Raw genomic sequence first — 20123 nt, forward strand, 5'->3', positions numbered from 1 at the left:
ATATGCCATAGTACTAAATATTTATTGTTTTCTCATGTATACACGTGGGCACTTCTATTTTAATTCTTCGACACATATTTATTTCCTCCGTGCACTTTTACTAGTTCATTTTGACTTTTCACGTTATTTAAGAATTAATAAATGAAGTACTCCTTCCGTCCCATATTACTTGGCCACATTACTAGACTTAACTTTTCACGTTTTTTAAGAATTAATAAAAATTAAGTACTCCCTTCATCCATATTAACGTAGACATGTGTCATAGTACTTAATATTTAATTCTCTTCTCATGTATAGACGTATGCACTTTAAATTTAATTCGCCGACACATTTATTTCCTCCGTGCACTTTTACTTGTTCACTTTTGATTTTCCTGTTCTAGCTAAATATTTATTCTCTTCTCATGTATAGACATATGCAATTCAATTTTAATTCTCCTACACAAATTTATTTCCTCCGTGCACTTTAACTTGTTCATTTTTGACTTTTCACATTCTTTGACAATTAATAAATCTCACGTGGATATATGCCATAGTACTGAATATTTATTCTCTTCTCATGTATACACGTGTGCACTTCTATTTTAATTCTCCGACACATATTTATTTTCTCCGTGCACTTTTACTTGTTCATTTTTTACTTTTCATGTTATTTAAGAATTAATAAATGAAGTACTCCTTCCGTCCCATATTACTTGGCCACATTACTATACTTGACTTTTTATGTTCTTTAAGAATTAATAAAAATGAAGTAGTCCCTTCGTCCATATTACTTGGCCACATTACTAAAAATATATGTCTATTTTTCTATTATATATTTATCTTCTTTTCTATTTCTATTATCCCCGTTTTACTTCTTTGTCAATACTTTAAACTTGAAGAGAGGACGAACAATAGCAATGCAAATTTGCACCAAATGTTATTTTAATGCTCCTACACATAACTTATTGACTTTTGACTTTTCACGTTCTTTAAAAAATAATAAATCAAGTACATATTTTATCATAATATCCAATGTGAAGGGTAAAATAAGAAGAAGAATTTTTTTTCCTTGATATGTTAACATCGACAAATAAAAGTAAAGGGAGGGAGTGACATTTATTCCCGTTTTCTTTCATTGTCAATATTTCACTTACTTACTCTCCTTTGCAGTCTCTGGTTATTGTTTCTTTAAATTTATAAAATGTATTACTTTATATTTTCATTTCAGAATTAAAAGGTGATTAATGATATAACATATATCTTTCTAATTTTGATTTCTTTGCAACAATTAATATAAAAAATTATAATATATTTTTTAATTAATTTAATAAAAATATTTTAATCCAATATATACAACAAAATGGTTTTTATGTTTGGATCTGAATAGTTACTTAATTGAAATGGATATCAACCTGTCGGTATACATATAAAGTATTAAAGAATTTAAAAGAAAAAATTTAGAATCAAAATATTAATTTTCCCTCATATTCTTACTAATTTTCTTTTACATCAATGAACAACTTTCATTGTCATGATAATGATAAAAAAGTCCGACTCTTTCCATCTCAAAGACTTTTAATTACAACTAAAGTGATTGTACATAACATACATTTTGTATATACAATAACAATTAAAATGCTTTTAAAAGTTATTTTCAAAATACAAACCTTAACGGCTGACTAATTAAAGTGAATAGACATGTTCGGCCAGTGCATCGCACGGGCATGTATTGCTAGTGATACAAATATATGTCAATCAGGTACACACTGTAAAATTTTACATAAAAAACACGCTAATTTTTATAAACAATCACCTAGTCCCTCAAGAGTTAGATGTGAAATTTTATTATCACAAACATTATAACAGAAGTGACAGGGCACAAAACGGGGCGTACCGTTTTAAACATAGGTAATGAGAAACACTCTTCCCATTCATTAATGGATATATCGAAACTTAAGTTATATGACTAGGTGTAGTACTCTACAAATAATTTTTAGGGACAAGGCAAAGAGCATTTTTCTTCTGCATCGTAAGTCCAAGCAAAACATCTGTATCAATTTCTTCTTTCTTCATTCCAAAAGGTAAATCCCAGTCAAATGCATAAAGAAGATTTGAAATTATAAGCTCTACTGTTGCAACACCAAGTGCAATACCTGCAGAGAGACAAATTCAAGATGTATTCTTTATAATTTTAAAATATTAAACTCTTTGTAAAATATGAGTCAGAAAGATGATTTTTAAATGTCATTTCTACTACTTTTCATGATTTTCAAGTAAAACCAATAGTTTAAATAGAAATTTGTGGGTTCAATTGAACTTATCGTGTAAATTATACATCTACTACTGAATACCTGGGCAACCTCTTCGGCCTGCTCCAAATGGAATCAACTCAAAATGTTGGCCCTTGAAATCGATATCACTATTCAAGAATCTATCAGGGGATATTCCCATATTTCAGGATCTCTTGAAATTGCCCATGCATTAATATGAATTATCGTTCCTGGCTCAATTTCATATCCTTCTAGGGTGGACTTTTTCATTGTTTCTCTTGGTATTAAGAGTGGAGCTGGTGGATATAATCTAAATGTCTCTTTTATCACTGCTTTGAGATATGACATATTTTGAATATCATCTTCATTGACAATGCCTTTGTTCCCAATTGATTTTCTGATTTCTGCTTGCACTTTTTTCATAGCTTTTGGATTCTTAATCAATGATGTCATTATCCAAATACTGTAGCTGCACTTGTGTCTGTTCCACCAGTAAATATATCCTACAAAATAATCAAATTGAGAGGAAAATGAAAGATTTAAGATCATCAGAAGTTCCCAAAGTAATAGCTAGATACAGTAGTTGTGTATACAAGTAAGTAATTATGTGTCAGTTTAACTTGTGTACACTGACAGCATAAAGTTAGTCAACAATTTCTACATGCATATAGTACGCAATTCAGTATTTTAGGAAATTAAGATTTAAGTTATGCAAATTGACAATCTACAAAACAATGATTTTTACACAATTAATGTAGTCTAACCTGTAATAACATATTAGTTTATTTTTATTTTTTTCAGCTTACCAATTAATGCTGATCATTAAAAAAGTTAATTACCTCAAACATGACCTAATAGTATAAACATGTTTAAGTCATCCCAGCATAGCACTTAAAATCTAGAAATAAAGCAAACAATTTGCTCTATATATATCAAATCAAATTGACAATCTACAAAACAATGATTTTTACACAATTAATGTAGTCTAACCTGTAATAACATATTAGTTTATTTTTATTTTTTTCAGCTTACCAATTAATTACCTCAAACATGACCTAATAGTATAAACATGTTTAAGTCATCCCAGCATAGCACTTAAAATCTAGAAATAAAGCAAACAATTTGCTATCTCTCTCTCTCTCTCACTCTCTCTCTCTCTCTCTATATATATATAGAAAGACAGATAGATATAGATATATATGCACACACTTATACTATAGACATATATAATTGATCACTTACCATAAGAATTGCCTTTACGCTGTCCAAAGTGAGATCAATTGGAGTAGATTGATCTTTCCTCAATTGTAGCAAAAGATCAATAATATCTCCTTCCATGGATTTTGGCCTATTGGGATTAAGATGCTGCTCAATGAGTTCTTCATAGAACTCATCCAAATCCTTAAAGTTCTTCTCAAGTCTACTTATATTTCCAAATAATTTATCAAGCCAACCAAATAAAGGAAAATAATCAGAGATAAAAAATCTTGCCATCATCTCTTGTGCCACAGTTCAAAGTTCATCAAATCTCCTCTTTTCATGTGCTTGTTCATCATACCTAATGCCAAAAGCAACTCTACAAATAATTGTACTTGTTAGTGAAATTACTATGTTGCTCAAATTTGTAGTTTGTGAAGCGCCTGCTTGTTGAGATATTTTTTAGATCATTCTTGAAACTTCATCTTCACGAATCGGACTAAAATATTGCACTTTCTTGAGATTAAACAAATGAACAACACAGATTTTTCGCATTTCCCTCCAATAGTCATTGTAAGGTGCTAAGCCAATATCATGACCATTGTAAGACAATTTTTGTTGGCCAAGAAAAGAGGGTCTACTACAAAATGCTGAATCTTGTATTTGTGTTACCTCTTTTGCTAATTTTGCTGAAGAAATTACCACCATAGTAGCTGAACCAATTTTCAATGAGAATATCTTTCCATATTTCTTGGGTAGCTTCCAAAGATAAAGATGAGGGGTTAAACTATCAAACTGATGCAAATTTCCAATAAAAGGAAGCCCTGAAGGACCTGGTGGCATAACATTTTTCCTAGCCTTTTTGGCTAGGAAAAATAGGAATTTGAGTACAATAGGAAAGGTTATTAAGAGTAGAAATATCATAATCATTTTTTTCTTAGTTATGACATATATCTCAAACGTACTGCAATTTATAGACCTTATATTAGTTTCTTTTCATATTTAACACAGCTTAAATGATTTAAGGACTTTATATGGACGGCAATCAATTTTTTCAAAAAGGTACGTATTTCATTTGTTTTTCCTTCTCGCATTTCCACTTGAATATGAAGTTTTATACGATAGTCAAAATATTCACAGTGAGTGAGTCATGAAACTCGCATTTATTTTCTTATATATGTACTAGCTAGTGAATTTGACCGCGTGAAAGAAAAATTAAAATATGGCTTTCCCAGTCAATTAAAGTATGCTAGCTATTACATGTAGTAGGAAAGATCACTTTCATTTTGCTTAGCATTGACCAATAATCTAACAAGCAACCCAAAATCGAGAAATGCAATTCATAATTTCATTGCCCTGAAATAACAAAAGTACCAAAGATACAGACTCAGGACGCAATTTGGACTTTAAATTCTCATCTTATCCTTGTAATCGCAAGATAAAGGTACAACTTACACAATCTTGAAAACTACATCTAGAGCCTGTTTGGATGGGCTTATACCTGCAGCTTATAAGCTAAAAAAAAAAAAAATTGGGGTAGTCTAACTTATTTTTTTTGGCTTATAAGTTGAAACAGCTTATAAGCTGCTTTAGATAAACTAAGTCAAATGGACCCAATTATTTTTTGAGCTTATTTTAAGCACAAAATGACTTTAAGCTGGCCAGCCAAACACTCAAAAAAGTTGAAGACAGCTTATAAGCAACTTATAAGTCAATCCAAACGGGCTCCTAACCATTAAATCTAGCTCCACCTTTTTCATAGAAAAATCAAGCGAAGAAGCTGCCTATAGATATACATACATATTGTAGGACTAACAAAAGAAAGCAAATGGGAGGATTGATAAACATTGATGTAGGAATTATTCAATATTAAGTAGGGACAATGAAAAGAGAAGATCTTGCAAATAAGATCACTCTTCTTGGTAAAAAGATCAATGTTCAGGTGACAAGATCACTCTTCTACAGGCGATCTATCTTGTCCTTCTCGCTTTACTTCTATTTCTATTTCAAAACTACTCTGATTTCTTCTCAATGCGATACTGGAATTCATCACTACAAAAAAAAAAAAAAAAAAAAAAAAAAAACTGCTAGACTGTGAAGCAAGTCGACCAAAGCTCATCGAACTAACAAAAATAGTGTCATAAAGTGATTAATAAAATCACCATCAACGCAAATGTTGACTCTCATTGCAAACTTCATTATATCGAATTCATGTTATATATTATTTTCGAACTTTGAGACTAAAATATTTGCATTGAAATATCGTTAAGCATAAGGAACTTCAAGCTCCAATAGATAAAACTGTTGAAAAAAATCCTATGCCAAAGGGCAAATGATCTACCAAAAAGCTATTATCAATATGATTTTTACTGTCTTGCTTTTCTTATCATTTTAAAATCCTTCCCTAAAGCTCCTTCCTAAGAATGTAGATTGAAACTCTTAAAATGCTAAGTATAACATCTATATGTCCCTATGAGATAACCAAATGAATACAAAAGAACGAAACTACAAGATTTAGAATTTTCGCTCAAGATGTCACGGAACGGAATCCTGCAACTTAAACTTAACCATTTACAATCTTATGTAAATTGTAAATTAACTGTGAGCATCATGTTATTAAAAGAATGTTAAACTAAGAACTATTGTCTGTTCAAAATTAGTTGCGACACGAAGCCACAAATTATTTTAAGCTTTTTCTCAAATATGAATGGCTAAGTTAAAAAATACTTAGCCTTGGATAGTATTCGGGCCAGGCTGCTTCTGCCATCCATTAAAAAGCTCTTTCTTTTGGCATGTTTCATTTCTCTTATTCTTTCACTATCTTCTCAAATAACTTTGTGCTTTTATACATTGATGGGCTTGGAAGAAAATGATGAACCTCGATGATAAGAAAGGACCATCTTAAAAGTAACTCTCGCCGATCTTTAGCTTCTATCTTCAACTGGAAAACTCACCAACTCAGAATTCTCATGGCCCTCTTCTCATGGTAATCTTGAATACTATGTTGCTATTACAGCAAGAGAGAATTGTACTTGGATTCACTGCCGAAGTGTTGTTGGTCTCCTAAAGTGCTGCGTGAAAAACAGATGATGCTTGAATATCAATATATAGTGCTTCTTGATCGTGCTGCTTCCGGTTCTGGAATGATTTCCACACTTCTCCATAAATTGGAGAAAGGCTCTATCCAGGGGCGGAGCCAGCCCATCGGATGTGGGTTCGGCTGAACCCAATAGTTTTTATTCGAATCATGTATTTGTATTAAAATTTTTGTGAAATATGTACAAATTATTAATTAGAACCCCGAACCCACAAACTTCGAATCCTGGCTCCGCCTCTGGCTCTAACACGTCCGTGTAACTGCAATAGTAACCAAAACTTTGATAAAATTTAACTGAAACATCCAACTTATGTGAACTTACCTTATGATCAGACCAGAAATGTCATAGCACTTCCCAGTAGACAGCAAAAAGTCAATTACTTTCTTTCCAAACCGAAATTTAGAGAGCTGCGCTTACCCAGTGTACACCCAAAGGGTAGCGCGGCTGCGGGTTTCCATGTCATAAAAAAAAATAACAACTTCAACTTTCCATAGTATTCCTTTTGAAACCAAAGTATGAGGATTTTAATAATTATAGGTCAACTAACTTAACCCAGACCCAATAAATTTAGAAAGTAAAAAAAGCACGTTAAAAAAAAAAAATCAAGCCAATAATATTTGACATCTTGCAATAATAAGTTTCAACGGTAGGTGTAGACATGTGATTTTTTACCTTTCGGGACGTTTTCACTATCTTATTGATTAATTTTCCTTTTTAGTCAAATCTTGGACATTTTTAACTTATATTTCTTTCTTTTTTAGTAGGTTTTTATTACAGAATTTGAAAACCGACGTCTCATTTTCAGAATATAAGTTTTGTTTTCATTCGTGACAAAAGAAAGAAAATTTCCCAAAAAAAAATACTTTTTTTTATATCTATTTTAGTTAATTTTCAAGTTAAAGATTGTAACAAAAGAGTATCGAGTAATTGAGTATTTTAAACTTACTTTTAAATTAAGAGTAATATTTTTATCAATTAAACCAAAATTAGAATCAATAGTGTATTGTCACTTGACAAAATTTCACTCTTCCACACAAAAAGCACAATTCCTTTTGGGAAGGAATATTTCATTCTTCCTCCCCAAGATATTTTTTACACATGGACATTTGGGGAAAAAGAAAAAGAATGAGCACACTCAAAATCCTACACCTAGACACACTATAAATAGCTAAATATAGGCAAAAAATCAGCCGCAACTTTCTTTTTCCTCACAGAGAAAAAGTCTCTAGTTTTAACGCCCAAAAAAAAAAGGCATCGATCAAGCTTTTTTTTAAGCCACATGAAAACATCAGCTTCATCTTCCAATTAATCACTACTCAAAACACTATAAAATAATTATATATAAAAAAAAAAAAACTCTCCCTTTCAAAATCTACATCTTGTTTGGGTTCAATTTCGTTTGAGGTCGATGTCCGGCAAGATCTTCGACGAAGCTCCGGTCAAGGTTTTGGTTCCATTTTTAGATTTTCTCTTTCACCCTTAACTTGTAAATGTTTCTATAAATATTTTATCAGCAGCTTCTTTTTATGTGTCATGGTTTGCATGCTTTCATTTTTCTTTCTTCGTTTTGCTCATATTTGGATTTTAATTGATTTATTACTTTGGGTTGTGGTTACAAATGTCGGATCATCCATAAGAATTCTTCGAGCCCAGACCATTATGTAAGACCCATTATTAATTAATTAATTGTGAGATGAGCGAAACGAGATGCGAATTATTTCAAATCTCGTTGTCAAAGGAAAGAAAAAGAGTGGAAAAACCAAATTGTGAGGGAGCGAGATGGGTTTTGCGAATTTATTCAAAACCGGTGGTCAAAAGAGTAAAAATTAATAATAACCCAATAATTTTAAGTCTCGGATTTTAGAGACAAAGAATTGTCTTTAACGCTAGACGAGCTTTAGGCATGTTTCAAGATATTTGTTTCGATTAAGAATGCGGTTACGCATCTTATTTCGAGACCTTTTTTTAATAACTCAAGGATGCGGTTACACACCTTGGCCAAATTCATTTTAATAATTAATCTTGTTTTGAGTAAGAATGCAATTATGCATCCTATTTTGAGACGCTTAAAAGATTCGGAATGCGGTTACGCATCCGAGTTAAGACCAATAAAAAGTTCAACAATAAAAGTATAAGCAAATCAAGGCTCAGATGCATAATATATCCAAAATTGGTTTACTCTAAGTATAAGTCAATAAAGCGATGGTGCTAGAACTACCGGACTCGAGAATGCCTGACACTTTCTCCCCGGTCAATAGAATTCTTTATCCGGTCTTCTGTTTTCGCGGACCATAATAAAAGAGCCATTTACTTTTGATTAGGGATTCATAAGGTGACTTGAAACACCAAAACTCAATTTCAAGTAACGACTCTATAAATAAATAATCCCCATTCATACAGTCACTTCAAATGAAAAAAACCCTTTAATAAATAAACTCATTTCCATCAGGGCGCACAAAAAAAGGGGTGTGATAGCAGGTTAGGCTCGTAAACAGAAAGTTCAGTAAAGATCATACCTGGCACATTAAGAGAACATCTTAACTCCTTTGCGAGCATCCATTAAAGCAACATCTTGAGGAATAGAAACAATCCACCATCCTGCCAGCAAGCAAAAAAGCAGTATAAAGAAAAACTCAGCATAAATTAATCCTGGACAGTCCATCCGTGAGAAGAGAAGTAATATTTGAAAAACAGAGTGCTGCTGTCATTTGATTGATGAATTAATATTTTAAGCAAAAATTGATTTGAAGAGCACGGGTATCTAAGAATACAACGGAACTACGTTGAATTAAAGTATCATGCTTTCTGTAATCTTATCAAATGGGATGATCATTTATGCTAAAAAGGGTTTCAGTTGCTTCCTTTACGCACAGTCACACACACACACACAATGCCGGTCGGACATGGATTGATTTCTCGTACTCGATATTCATTCTCACACGCCTTCAGAAAGAAGGGTGTCATCCCTCTTTCAACCTATTTGACGATTTTCAAAATTGGGGATTATGTTGATAACAAAGTGAATGGTGCAATTCACAAGGTAATGCCAGTTCTATCATGGACGTACTGGTCGTATTTGGAATGTTACTAAACGCACCGTTGGTGTTGAAGTTAACAAACATGTTCATAACAAAATCTTAAAAAAGAAGATCAATGTGAGGATTGAGCATGTTCAGGCTTCCCGGTGCACTGAAGAAGTCAAAGAAAGGATGCAGAGGAATGACCAGCAAAAGGCTGATGCCAAAGCAAGAGGAGAGGTCGTTAGCACGAAAAGGCAACCCGCAGGACCCAAATTAATGGTTGAAGGTGCTACATTGGAGAAGGTTACCCCCAGACCGTATGATGTGGGCAATGATTTGAAGGGAGGCTATTGATTTTTTACTCTGTTTGCTTTTATGAAATTGAAAGACAATAGTAGTTTTTTGGTGTTACCTCAGACTCGCATTTTTATTGCTAGATTTTGTTTACATTATCAGTTGAGGCCTTCATTGAATTTACTGCTCGAAATGGAAGGAAAAAAAAAAAAGAAGCTGAACTTTCAAACATTACAGCGAAAAAGATAGAAAGATACTTATTTTTGAGAATAAAGAAAAGGCAGTACCAAATAGTAAAATGAGCGAATGCATATTTTTTAATTTTCCAAAAATCTGTAATTTCATCATTGTGAAGTCCTAAAACAAATTACGGATAAAAGGGCTTGGTTCAAAAAATTTGTCGGACATAAAAATTTCGCTTTCCATAAAACCAACATTACCAACAACACTAAACGGAAAATTGAATCATAAAGAAAGTTTGAATCAACTCAACAAAAGAGGAAAAGCTAGAGAAGGATAAGAGAATAGGGGACTTACCTAGAGAGCGATTTGGTAATTTGAGAGAGCCGGAAGTTGGCAGCAACTGCAAATAGACGCTAGGAAATAGAAAGATGAAGGCATCGAGCACAGCTGAAGAAACCACTTTTAAGAGAGCGATCACAAAACTCAAAAGAAGCGACTGTTAGTTTTTTTTTTTTTTTTTAATAAATGTAAAATTTAAGGGAAAAAGGGGGAAAATGGCAAAAAAAAGATAAATAGGTTTATAGCCTGTTTGGCCAAGCTTCTAAAAACAGCTTATTTTAATTATTTTTTTTTCAAAACTACTTTTAAAAAAAGTATTTTTTGCTAAAAACAGTTTGTGTTTGACCAATTTATCTAAAAAGTACTTTTGAGCAGTAATTAGTGTTTGGTCAAGCTTTTAAAAAGTGCTTCTATGTGTATTTTTCTCAAAAATACTTTTCAAAAAAGTGCTTTTGGGCAAAAGCTATTTTTTTTAGCTTTTGAAAAACTTTTTCTGCTACTCCCCAAAAGCACTTATTTTCTCTCAAAAGCTTGGCCAAATACGTCACTTTTTTTTAAAATAAACACTTATTAAAAAAATAAATACTTTTGGGGAAAAAATAAGTTTGACCAAACAGGCTATTAAAGGCCTCAGAGAGGTGCCACGGGGCGGGCTCATGTCCTGGTTTTATATATATATATATATATATATATATATATAAAAGATAAGATATAAGATAAGATAAGATAAGATTCCTATCTACAATTTCTTAAAAAGTGTTCACTTTTAGCAAATTAAGAGCCTATTTGGATGGGCTTAAAATAAGCAACTTATAAGCTGGAAAAAATTGGGTAGACTAACTTATTTTTTTCGGCTTATAAGCTGTTTTCAGCTTATAAGTTGCTTTAGATAAGCTAAGCCAAACGGGTCCAATTATTTTTTTGGGGCTTATTTTTTGCACAAAATCACTTTAAGCTGGTCAGCTAAACACTCAAAAAAGCTGAAAACGGCTTATAAGCAACTTATAAGTCAATCCAAACGGGCTCTAAATAACTAGTGTTTGTTAATTTAATATGTGAACCTCTCATTATAAAATATTTATCAGTATACATGCATGGTAGAAGTCGATTGTGCAAAAATCCCCTTTAGGAAATAAGGTGAAAGTTTGAGTGGATAACTTTAATAAAAAATAATAATATATAAAAGTGTTCACTTTCGGTAAATTTAAAGAACTAAAGCTATTTAAGAGATTTTTTGTTTTTGTTATTTTTTTAATTTTTTTTGTTTTTTAGTTTTTTTGTTTTAATTTTTTTTAATTTCCCATGTCCCTCTGTCATGCCGGATCTTTTTTTTTTATTTATTTTCTTCCCCCTCTCTCTCCACGACCTCCTTTTTTTTTTGGAGTTCTCCACTGCCTCCTTTTTTGAATTTCAATTTTTATTTTTTTATTTTTTAAAATTTTTTTTGGAGTTCGCCGCTGCCTCCTTTTCTTCTTATTTTTTTTTAAAATTTTTTATTATTATTATTATTTTAATTTTTTGTTTTTAGTTTTGTTTTATTTTTTTTTAATTTCCCCTCTCCCTCTATCACACCAGATCTTTGATGTTTGAACAGTTGCTTCTGGTGGTGGTGTTGGAGTTCGCCGGAGAACGAAACTCCGACGATGACTGTATATGAGTGTATAATATTGTATGTCGGTGTATATGGGTGTATACGCCGGAGAACGGAACTCCGGCTATAACTATATATGGGCGTATATGAGTGTATATGGGTGTATATGGATATATGAGTTATAATATTGTATATGGGTGTATTATATTGTATAATATTGCATATGAGTGTATATGGATATATTATGAGTTATAATATTGTATAATATCGTATATAGGTGTATAATATTGTATATGAATGTATATGGGTGTATAATATTGCATACAGGTGTATGTGGGTATATATGGATATAAGGGTTATAATATCGTATATAGGTGTATAATATCGTATATGAATGTATATGGGTGTATATGAATGTATATGGGTATATGGATTATAATTTTTGTATAATATTGTATATGAGTATATGGATTATAATGTTGTATAGGGGTGTATAATATTTGTATATAGGTGTATGTGAATGTATATGGGTATATGGATTATAATTTTTGTATAATATTGTATATGAGTATATGGATTATAATATTGTATATGGTTGTATATGGGTATATGAATTATAATACTCTATTAAAAAAATTTAAAAAAAATAAAAACATTTTTAAAAATAAAATAAAAAAGGAGGCAGTGGCGAACTCCAACAAAAAATAAAATAAAAAAAATAAAAACGAAAAAGAAGGAGGCAGTGTAGAGAGAGGGGAGAAGAGGTGAGTTTTGGATTAGAGCTTTGCAATGTAAGTTTTGGACCAGTTTTTTGCAATATAAGTGATCCAATTGTATATTTATGAAATTTCCACTTTAAATAATCCGCCAAATGTATTCATGATTAATATTGATTTTAAATTTGTCAAGAGTGAATATTTTATATCTCCGTTAAATATGAACAATTCCGCTATCATGTATTATCCTGTAACGGATTTTTGTTTGTGTAGATACACGTGTATGAATGTAAATATTCTTAATTATCTTATGCATGATTATCTGTTTATCCAATTTAGTGATGTAATTAAGAGTTTGCTGAGTAGGTAGTAATAGCTTGCTTAGTGAATCGTGCCCGAAATTTTATTTAGGAACCCACCTTCATTCGTATCATCACCATCAGAGTTAATAATATTACTTCAAGAAGGTTAAAATTTTTGTTAACGGATTTTTTTCCGTCACCAAGGGCAGATCTAGTTAATAACTTATGGATTTATCAAAACGTTTTGACTTGTGACTCGGACCTTAAATACGTGTTAAAAAGATTAATGTGACAAGTACAAATATTAGATATCTAAATCGATAATATCAAATGGGATGTGGTATATAATTTTAAACTCGAACCCACCATATTCACATATTATATCCACCACCAGGGGCGGAGCTACAGTGCAATAGGGGGGCTCGGACGAACCCAGTAGCTTTCACGTAGATCTTGTATTAGTACTAGAAAATCCAATGAATATATATCTATATATTACAAGCAAACCCGCTAACATATATAGTGGATGGCTCAGTGGTGCAGAATAGGCTAGCCAAGCTTTTTGTTCCATGTGAGACGTGGGTTCAAAACCCAACTCCAGTGCTTTTTTTTTTTTGGTTTTTTGCCATGTGCTCTCTTGAAGAGAAAAAAAAAAAAATGATTACATAAAATAGACTCCTCAATCACTTCTCTTAGCCTCCATCAATGCGTGCTAAGTTCCCAACAAAAGTTCTGCCTTTGGTTATTTGTCTAGTTCTTTGAGTATACATAATCAACTCATTTTTAATTAAAGTAGCTCGTTTTACTAGTAAAAAAATAGCTCATTAATCAGGCTCATACCGAAAAAATTGAATTAAAAAAACCAACCGAATTTGAAAAAGATACAAACGGTGTTCGGTACACAAATTCGAATAACCGAAGAACCGAACGCCCACCCGTACTTGTCCGTTAGTTTGGTGGTTGTTATATATTAGCTTGAGATTGTTGTCATGACTTAAAATTCTGAACCCACAAACCTCAAATCCTGGCTCCGCCTCTGTGACCACCACAGACTGTCACGAAATCGTAATCGATCGGAATAATATTTTTTTTTTGGGTTATTTTATAAATGATTTGGCTGTATTACGAGCAGTAACATATGAGGACATATACATACTCTATCCATATATTGAAGTCGTATATATCCAAGTTTGCAGTTGTATACTCATCTAATCTAATTAATCTAACGTTAGCATAATATTGATGCATGTCTAAAGTTGCCAATTCTTTCGTCAGACACATGGACACACTCGTGTAACAACCTCGTAAGATGTATTTGCAATGACGGAATTCATTTTTGGGAATGTTTTCTCGAAAATGATCACTTACCTTTTAAAAAATATTTTCTTAGAATTTAAATATTATTTTGTTTTCATTGGAGAGTGAAAAATATTTCTCGCAAGAAAAATTATATAATCTGTCTCAATTTATGTGATGTATTTTTCATTTTAGTATTCTCTCAAAAAGAATTGGAATTTTTACTTGATGTAGCTTCTTTTAAGATGTAACTATTAATAATAACTACCTTTTAATTTATTTATATTTAGTAGCTATAATGATTTTGTAAATTACCATTCGTAGCTACATCAAAATACATCAAGTTGGAGTGGTTAACCCAGGATCAAACCTAGCCAACAACATTACTTTTCTTATATATTTTTCCTAGCTTCTTCTCCTTATATTTTGAGCGTATTTAACTATATCTCCTCATATGTCTCATCAAATTGGAGTGGATGAAGTGGTTATTGGGTGTAGCTTTGCACCTTCCCACCCAGGTTCAAACCCAACCAACAACAATATTTTTCTTACATATTTTTCCTAACTTCTTCTCTTTGTATTTGAGTGTATTTTTTGTCATATGCATTTGACTCATATTGTATCTCATATGTACCTGAGCCAAATACATATGAGATGAGTGTATTTGGATTGCTCAAATACATATGAGCCAAATACGTATGAGATGAGTGTATTTGGCCAAGTCAAATACATACGAGCCAAATACATACGAGATGAGTGTATTTGGCCAAGTCAAATACATACGAGCCAAATACATACGAGATGAGTGTATTTGGCCAAGTCAAATACATTAGCTACGAATTGTAATTTGGCAAATGGTAGTTACATATAGTAAGGGCCTCATATAAGGTAGTTATATCTGTAAAAAAAAAAAAAATTAATTTGATGATGTCACAAATAGTGGCCCTTTAGCCAATTCTTTGAGACTTATGGCCTTTTGTCAAAGTAAGTGTTGAGAGTGGCCTTTTAGCAAGCTCCCCCAAGAAACTACAACCATTGGAGTAGAACCAAGTTTCAATGAAAAGATCTTTCCATATTTTTTGAAAAGTTTCCGAAAATAGAGGTAGGGGTTGAATTATCATATTGATGCAAATTTCCAATGAATGGAAGCCCTATAGGACCTGGTGGCAGATTGTTTTTGCCATGCTTTTTGGCTATAGGAAGAAGAAAAATAAGGAAAATAGGATGGGCGATAAAGAGCATCACTTTGTTGTCCGACTTCACAAAATAATAGTCAATTGAAATGTCTATTTTTTCATTTATTATTTAATAATGGATCTTGGGTTAATATTTTCCCTCCTTTATTTTTTCGACTAAAGAGCTTATAAGTACTTCTGTACATGGATAACAAAAAATAATTTTGTATGGAGTCTAAGTTTTATATGCTCTCAATATAAATTAATCCTAAATCCACCTCCAGTATAGCTATTGTCCGTACATTCAAATCCTAAACCCACCTCTATGATCTACTGCGAAATTGTCACAAAATTGGTTGTATTACGCGCAGTAGCATATAATGACATATGTAAATAATCTTCTACATATAGAAGACGTATATATCCAAGTTTGCAAACGTTTTCCTATAAGCTCATCTAATTAATCTAAAGATAGAACAGTTGAGGGATGTCTAGTTTTGCCAATTCTTTCATCAAACACAGGTACACACATCATCACACTTGGGATGTATTTGCAATGACGCAAGTCATTTTTTGGAATGTTTTCTCGAAAAAGACTTATCTTTTAAAAAAATATTTTCTCGTGTTTCATTAGAGAATGAAAAATAGTTTTTGCCAAAAAAAGTGATACTCCTCTATATGTTTCAATTTGTGTAATGCACTTTCAATTTTATTTTGTCCCAAAAAAGAATGATATCTTTCTATATTTAGAAATAATTTACCTTTAAATTTTTCATTTTACCTATCTTATAGCCATGCAAATCTTTATGACTTGTTTTAAACCACAAGTTTCGAAAACCTTTTTTTCTTTCTTAACTCACGTTCTTTCAAAGGGCATTACTTAAAATGAGATGGAGGGATTATTACAAATTGATAATGATATGTGTTAGCAAATCGGATAATGTGTCTTTTGATCATTTGAGTATATATTAAGATTAATAATAATGGCAAAACAGTTGAAAGACTAATAGTGGAACTTGATTGCGACACACTAGTAAGGCACCTGAACAAGGAAATAATTATTGAAGTTCACACAAATATGTTGAATGATTGCAGGTTCCTAACGGACGCAATGGAGAACCCACCACTTCAGCACCTATTCCGGGAGGCGAATGAAGTTGCGTACCCTGGCAAAGCATGGCAAAATAACTGATGATCAAGTATTACCATTGGGAGAATCTGTCTTTTGGGATAATCCTCCTATGTTTTTAGTTGATCAGCTAAACAATGACTATTTGGAGATAGTATCGTTTAGATCTATCTCCGCACTTTCAGAGTAATATTGTTTAGATATACTCTTCTTGCTTTTAAGTTTTTGTACTTTAAACTTTTTCAATAAAATCGTCAGCAAAAAAAAAAAAAAATGGCAAAACAGTGGAGAGGTGGGGGTAGTTGTGTGAAGAAGGCAAAATGAATCATACACATTGTATAGGGGCAAAATTAAATCATGTGTATAGTGTAAAGGTAAATCTGGTCCATTTAATTTAATTTGGATAGATGATAGATTATTTGAGATAAAAAAAAATATTAATTTAAAATAATTAGAAAAATAAGATTAGTTTAAAAGCGCAATTTTGAACTACTCTGATGACGACATGTGTAGACTCAAGATCAACTATTTTAACGAAGGGTAAAATTATCTAATTTCGCATAATTGAGAGAGAAGTTGGCTTTTGCGAGACCTGAAGGTTGTAGCTACTGATGCAGTCATCACACTTGAAATTAAAGACTCAACAGAATACTATCTATTTATGACATAATTATCCTCAAATGTTATGAGCGGATTAATACTGACTAATCCAAAATGATGTAAAGGTTTGCAGAAAGGAAAAAAGTTTAGTTCAGTGATAACACGTTTGATTCCTTAAAGGGTAAGAGGTCATTGATGACTTAATTGCAGTATTTTTTGAGGCATAAAGAATTCTTGTCATATCCGTCCGATTTAATTTGTTTGTCTGATTTTTCTGCAAGCAAAAAATATTATCTTAAGAATATTTATATACAATCTAGACAAACACTATAGGAGGGAGAAGAGGACGTGGGGGTTGGCATGGTTGGAACATCAAATGAAGAGTTTCTGAAAATGGTTTCCTTCATAAACATTTCTGAATTCTAAGTGATCGTATTCAAGAGGAATAGAGGCGGGTGCAGACTCTTGCAGTACTATAAATATGTGTAAAAATTCATAAAAGTTACAATATATAGTAGACATATATGAACCTATAACTTTATAAATATAATGAGTTCAATGCTAAGAATCTGAAAGGTTAAATTTTTGACCGGTCTCTGAGCGGAAAGCCAAAAACGTTTAAAGAGGTTATGTCATTGCCTACCTAAACAGCTTCGAGATTAAGTAGTGATGTCATTTTTAAATATCACTCCATTCAATCGGGAAAAAAAAAGTGTACTATAAGAGCAATTTAATTGAAGATCTATTTAGTTGACATTTGAAGTTAGAATTTGACAGTGAGACAAGAAAATCATGATGTTCTTTCTATTCTTAGTAGCTCTTCCTATTATTTTCATTTTTCTTCGTCAAAAAGCCAAAATGAGTAGAAATACCATTCTGCCACCAGGTCCTTTAGGTTTGCCCTTCATTGGAAATTTGCATCAATATGATGGTTTAACACCTCATCTCTATTTTTAGAAACTTTCCAAAAAATATGGAAAAATCTTCTCATTGAAACTTGGTTCTTCTCCAATAGTTGTGGTTTCTTCACCAAAATTAGCAAAAGAAGTAATGAAGACCCAAGATTTAGCATTTTGTAGTAGACCCTCTACTCTTTGCCAACAAAAATTGTCTTACAATAGTCATGATATTGCCTTTGCACCTTATAATGACTATTGGAGAGAAATAAGAAAAATTTGTGTGCTTCATCTATTTAGTCTCAAGAAAGTGCAATCTTTTAGTCCAATCCGTAAAGATGAAGTCTCAAGAATGATCAAAAAAATATCGGAACAAGCTGCCACTTCACAAATTACCAATTTGAGCAAAATAGTGATTTCACTAACAAGTACAATAATTTGTAGAGTTGCTTTTGGTATTAGGTTTGATGAAGAAGCACTTGAAAGGAGGAGATTTGATGAACTTTTACATGAAACTCAAGCAATTATGGCTAAATTCTTTGTCTCTGATTTTTTTCCTTCTTTAAGTTGGATTGATAAACTTACTGGATTAGCAAATAGACTTGAGAAAGATTTCAAGGATTTGGATGAATTTTATGAAGAACTCATTCAGCAACATCTTGATTCCAATAGGCCAAAATCCATGGAAGGAGATATCGTTGATCTTTTGCTACAATTGAGGAAAGAGCAATCAACTCAAATCAATCTCACTTTGGACAACATAAAGGGAATTCTCATGGTACTTATTATTATGCTTAAATGTATGCACTAGCAGTATAAAAATAATTTACATCATCGGTAATTCGGTATATTGGAGTTATAATCATAAATATTGCATATAGATGTGTTTAATCTATTCATTTGGGAATTTCTAATGATTTGAGGATCCTTTTTTTTCTCTTAATTAAATGTTTTGTAGAATATATTTGTCGCTGGGGCAGACACTAGTGCAATTACAGTAGTTTGGGCAATGACAGCCTTGGCAAAGAATCCAAAAGTCATGAAGAAAGTTCAAGCAGAAATTAGAAAATCAGTGGGGAAGAAAGGTATTGTGAATGAAGACGATACCCAAAACATGTCTTATTTGAAAGCAGTGATAAAGGAGACATTTAGATTATATCCACCAGCTCCAGTCCTAGTGGCAAGAGAGGCAATGGAAAATTCTATACTAGAAGGGTATAACATTCCACCAAAAACGACAATTTATGTTAACTATTGGGCTATTGCAAGAGATCCTGAGTACTGGAAACATCCAGAAGAATTCATGCCCGAGAGATTCTTGAACAGTAGAATCGATTTTAAAGGCCAAGATTTTGAGTTGATTCCATTTGGAGCAGGCCGGAGAGGCTGTCCAGGTATTCAATGGCGAATATATAATTTACGTGATGAGTTCAACTGAAACCAATTTTTTATTTATTTAATACAATTCATCTTAAATGAAAAATTAAATCTTGAATTCGTCTCTGCAGGTATTGCACTTGGGATTGCAACGGTGGAGCTTATACTATCAAACCTTCTATATGCATTTGATTGGGAGTTGCCTTTGGGGATGAAGATAGAAGATATCGACACAGATATTTTGCCTGGGATTACTGTGCATAAGAAAAATGATCTTTGCCTTGTCCCTAAAGTTATATGTAGCCTACACTAATTTGTTTTTTAGTTCGTGCGGAACATCATGTGAAATAAATACAAATATTAGTAAGAATGATCTCCCCCCACCCCCGACCCCCCCCCCCCCCCCACCCCCATGCAATAATTAGTAATGGAAATATCCTTTTTCGATTATGAATTGAATCAAACCACCGAATGATATATTCTTGAAATGAATATATCGACAGTTTTTCCTTTTGAGTTGATAAGTTAAATTTTGATCAAGCATTATTTATTCAAAATAATTTGTACTAATTCAAAGCATTTCCTATATGTTTGGTTATGCACTGCCGTTGATTAGATTATTTTTAGGAAGTTATCAATGAGTAATATTAAACAAGTAC

The 20123-nt window shown here is 32.1% G+C and overlaps 1 protein-coding gene and 2 pseudogenes across 1 annotated transcript; 2 read left to right on the plus strand and 1 right to left on the minus strand.

The window, feature by feature from the left end:
* Positions 1 to 1664: 1664 nt before the first annotated feature.
* On the minus strand, positions 1665 to 10600 carry LOC132610470 (5-OH-xanthotoxin synthase-like; annotated as a pseudogene).
* On the plus strand, positions 7749 to 9920 carry LOC132610471 (large ribosomal subunit protein eL21x/eL21w-like; annotated as a pseudogene).
* A 7345-nt stretch (positions 10601 to 17945) lies between the features above and the next one.
* On the plus strand, positions 17946 to 19883 carry LOC132609953 (6,7,8-trihydroxycoumarin synthase-like). The gene is made up of 3 exons (XM_060324176.1): positions 17946 to 18865; positions 19046 to 19481; positions 19596 to 19883. The coding sequence occupies exons 1-3, from the start codon at positions 18242 to 18244 to the stop codon at positions 19775 to 19777; spliced, it is 1242 nt and encodes a 413-aa protein (XP_060180159.1). The 5' UTR covers positions 17946 to 18241; the 3' UTR covers positions 19778 to 19883.
* Positions 19884 to 20123: the final 240 nt, after the last annotated feature.

This window comes from Lycium barbarum, chromosome 9, assembly GCF_019175385.1.
Source record: "Lycium barbarum isolate Lr01 chromosome 9, ASM1917538v2, whole genome shotgun sequence".
Classification (NCBI taxonomy): domain Eukaryota; kingdom Viridiplantae; phylum Streptophyta; class Magnoliopsida; order Solanales; family Solanaceae; genus Lycium; species Lycium barbarum.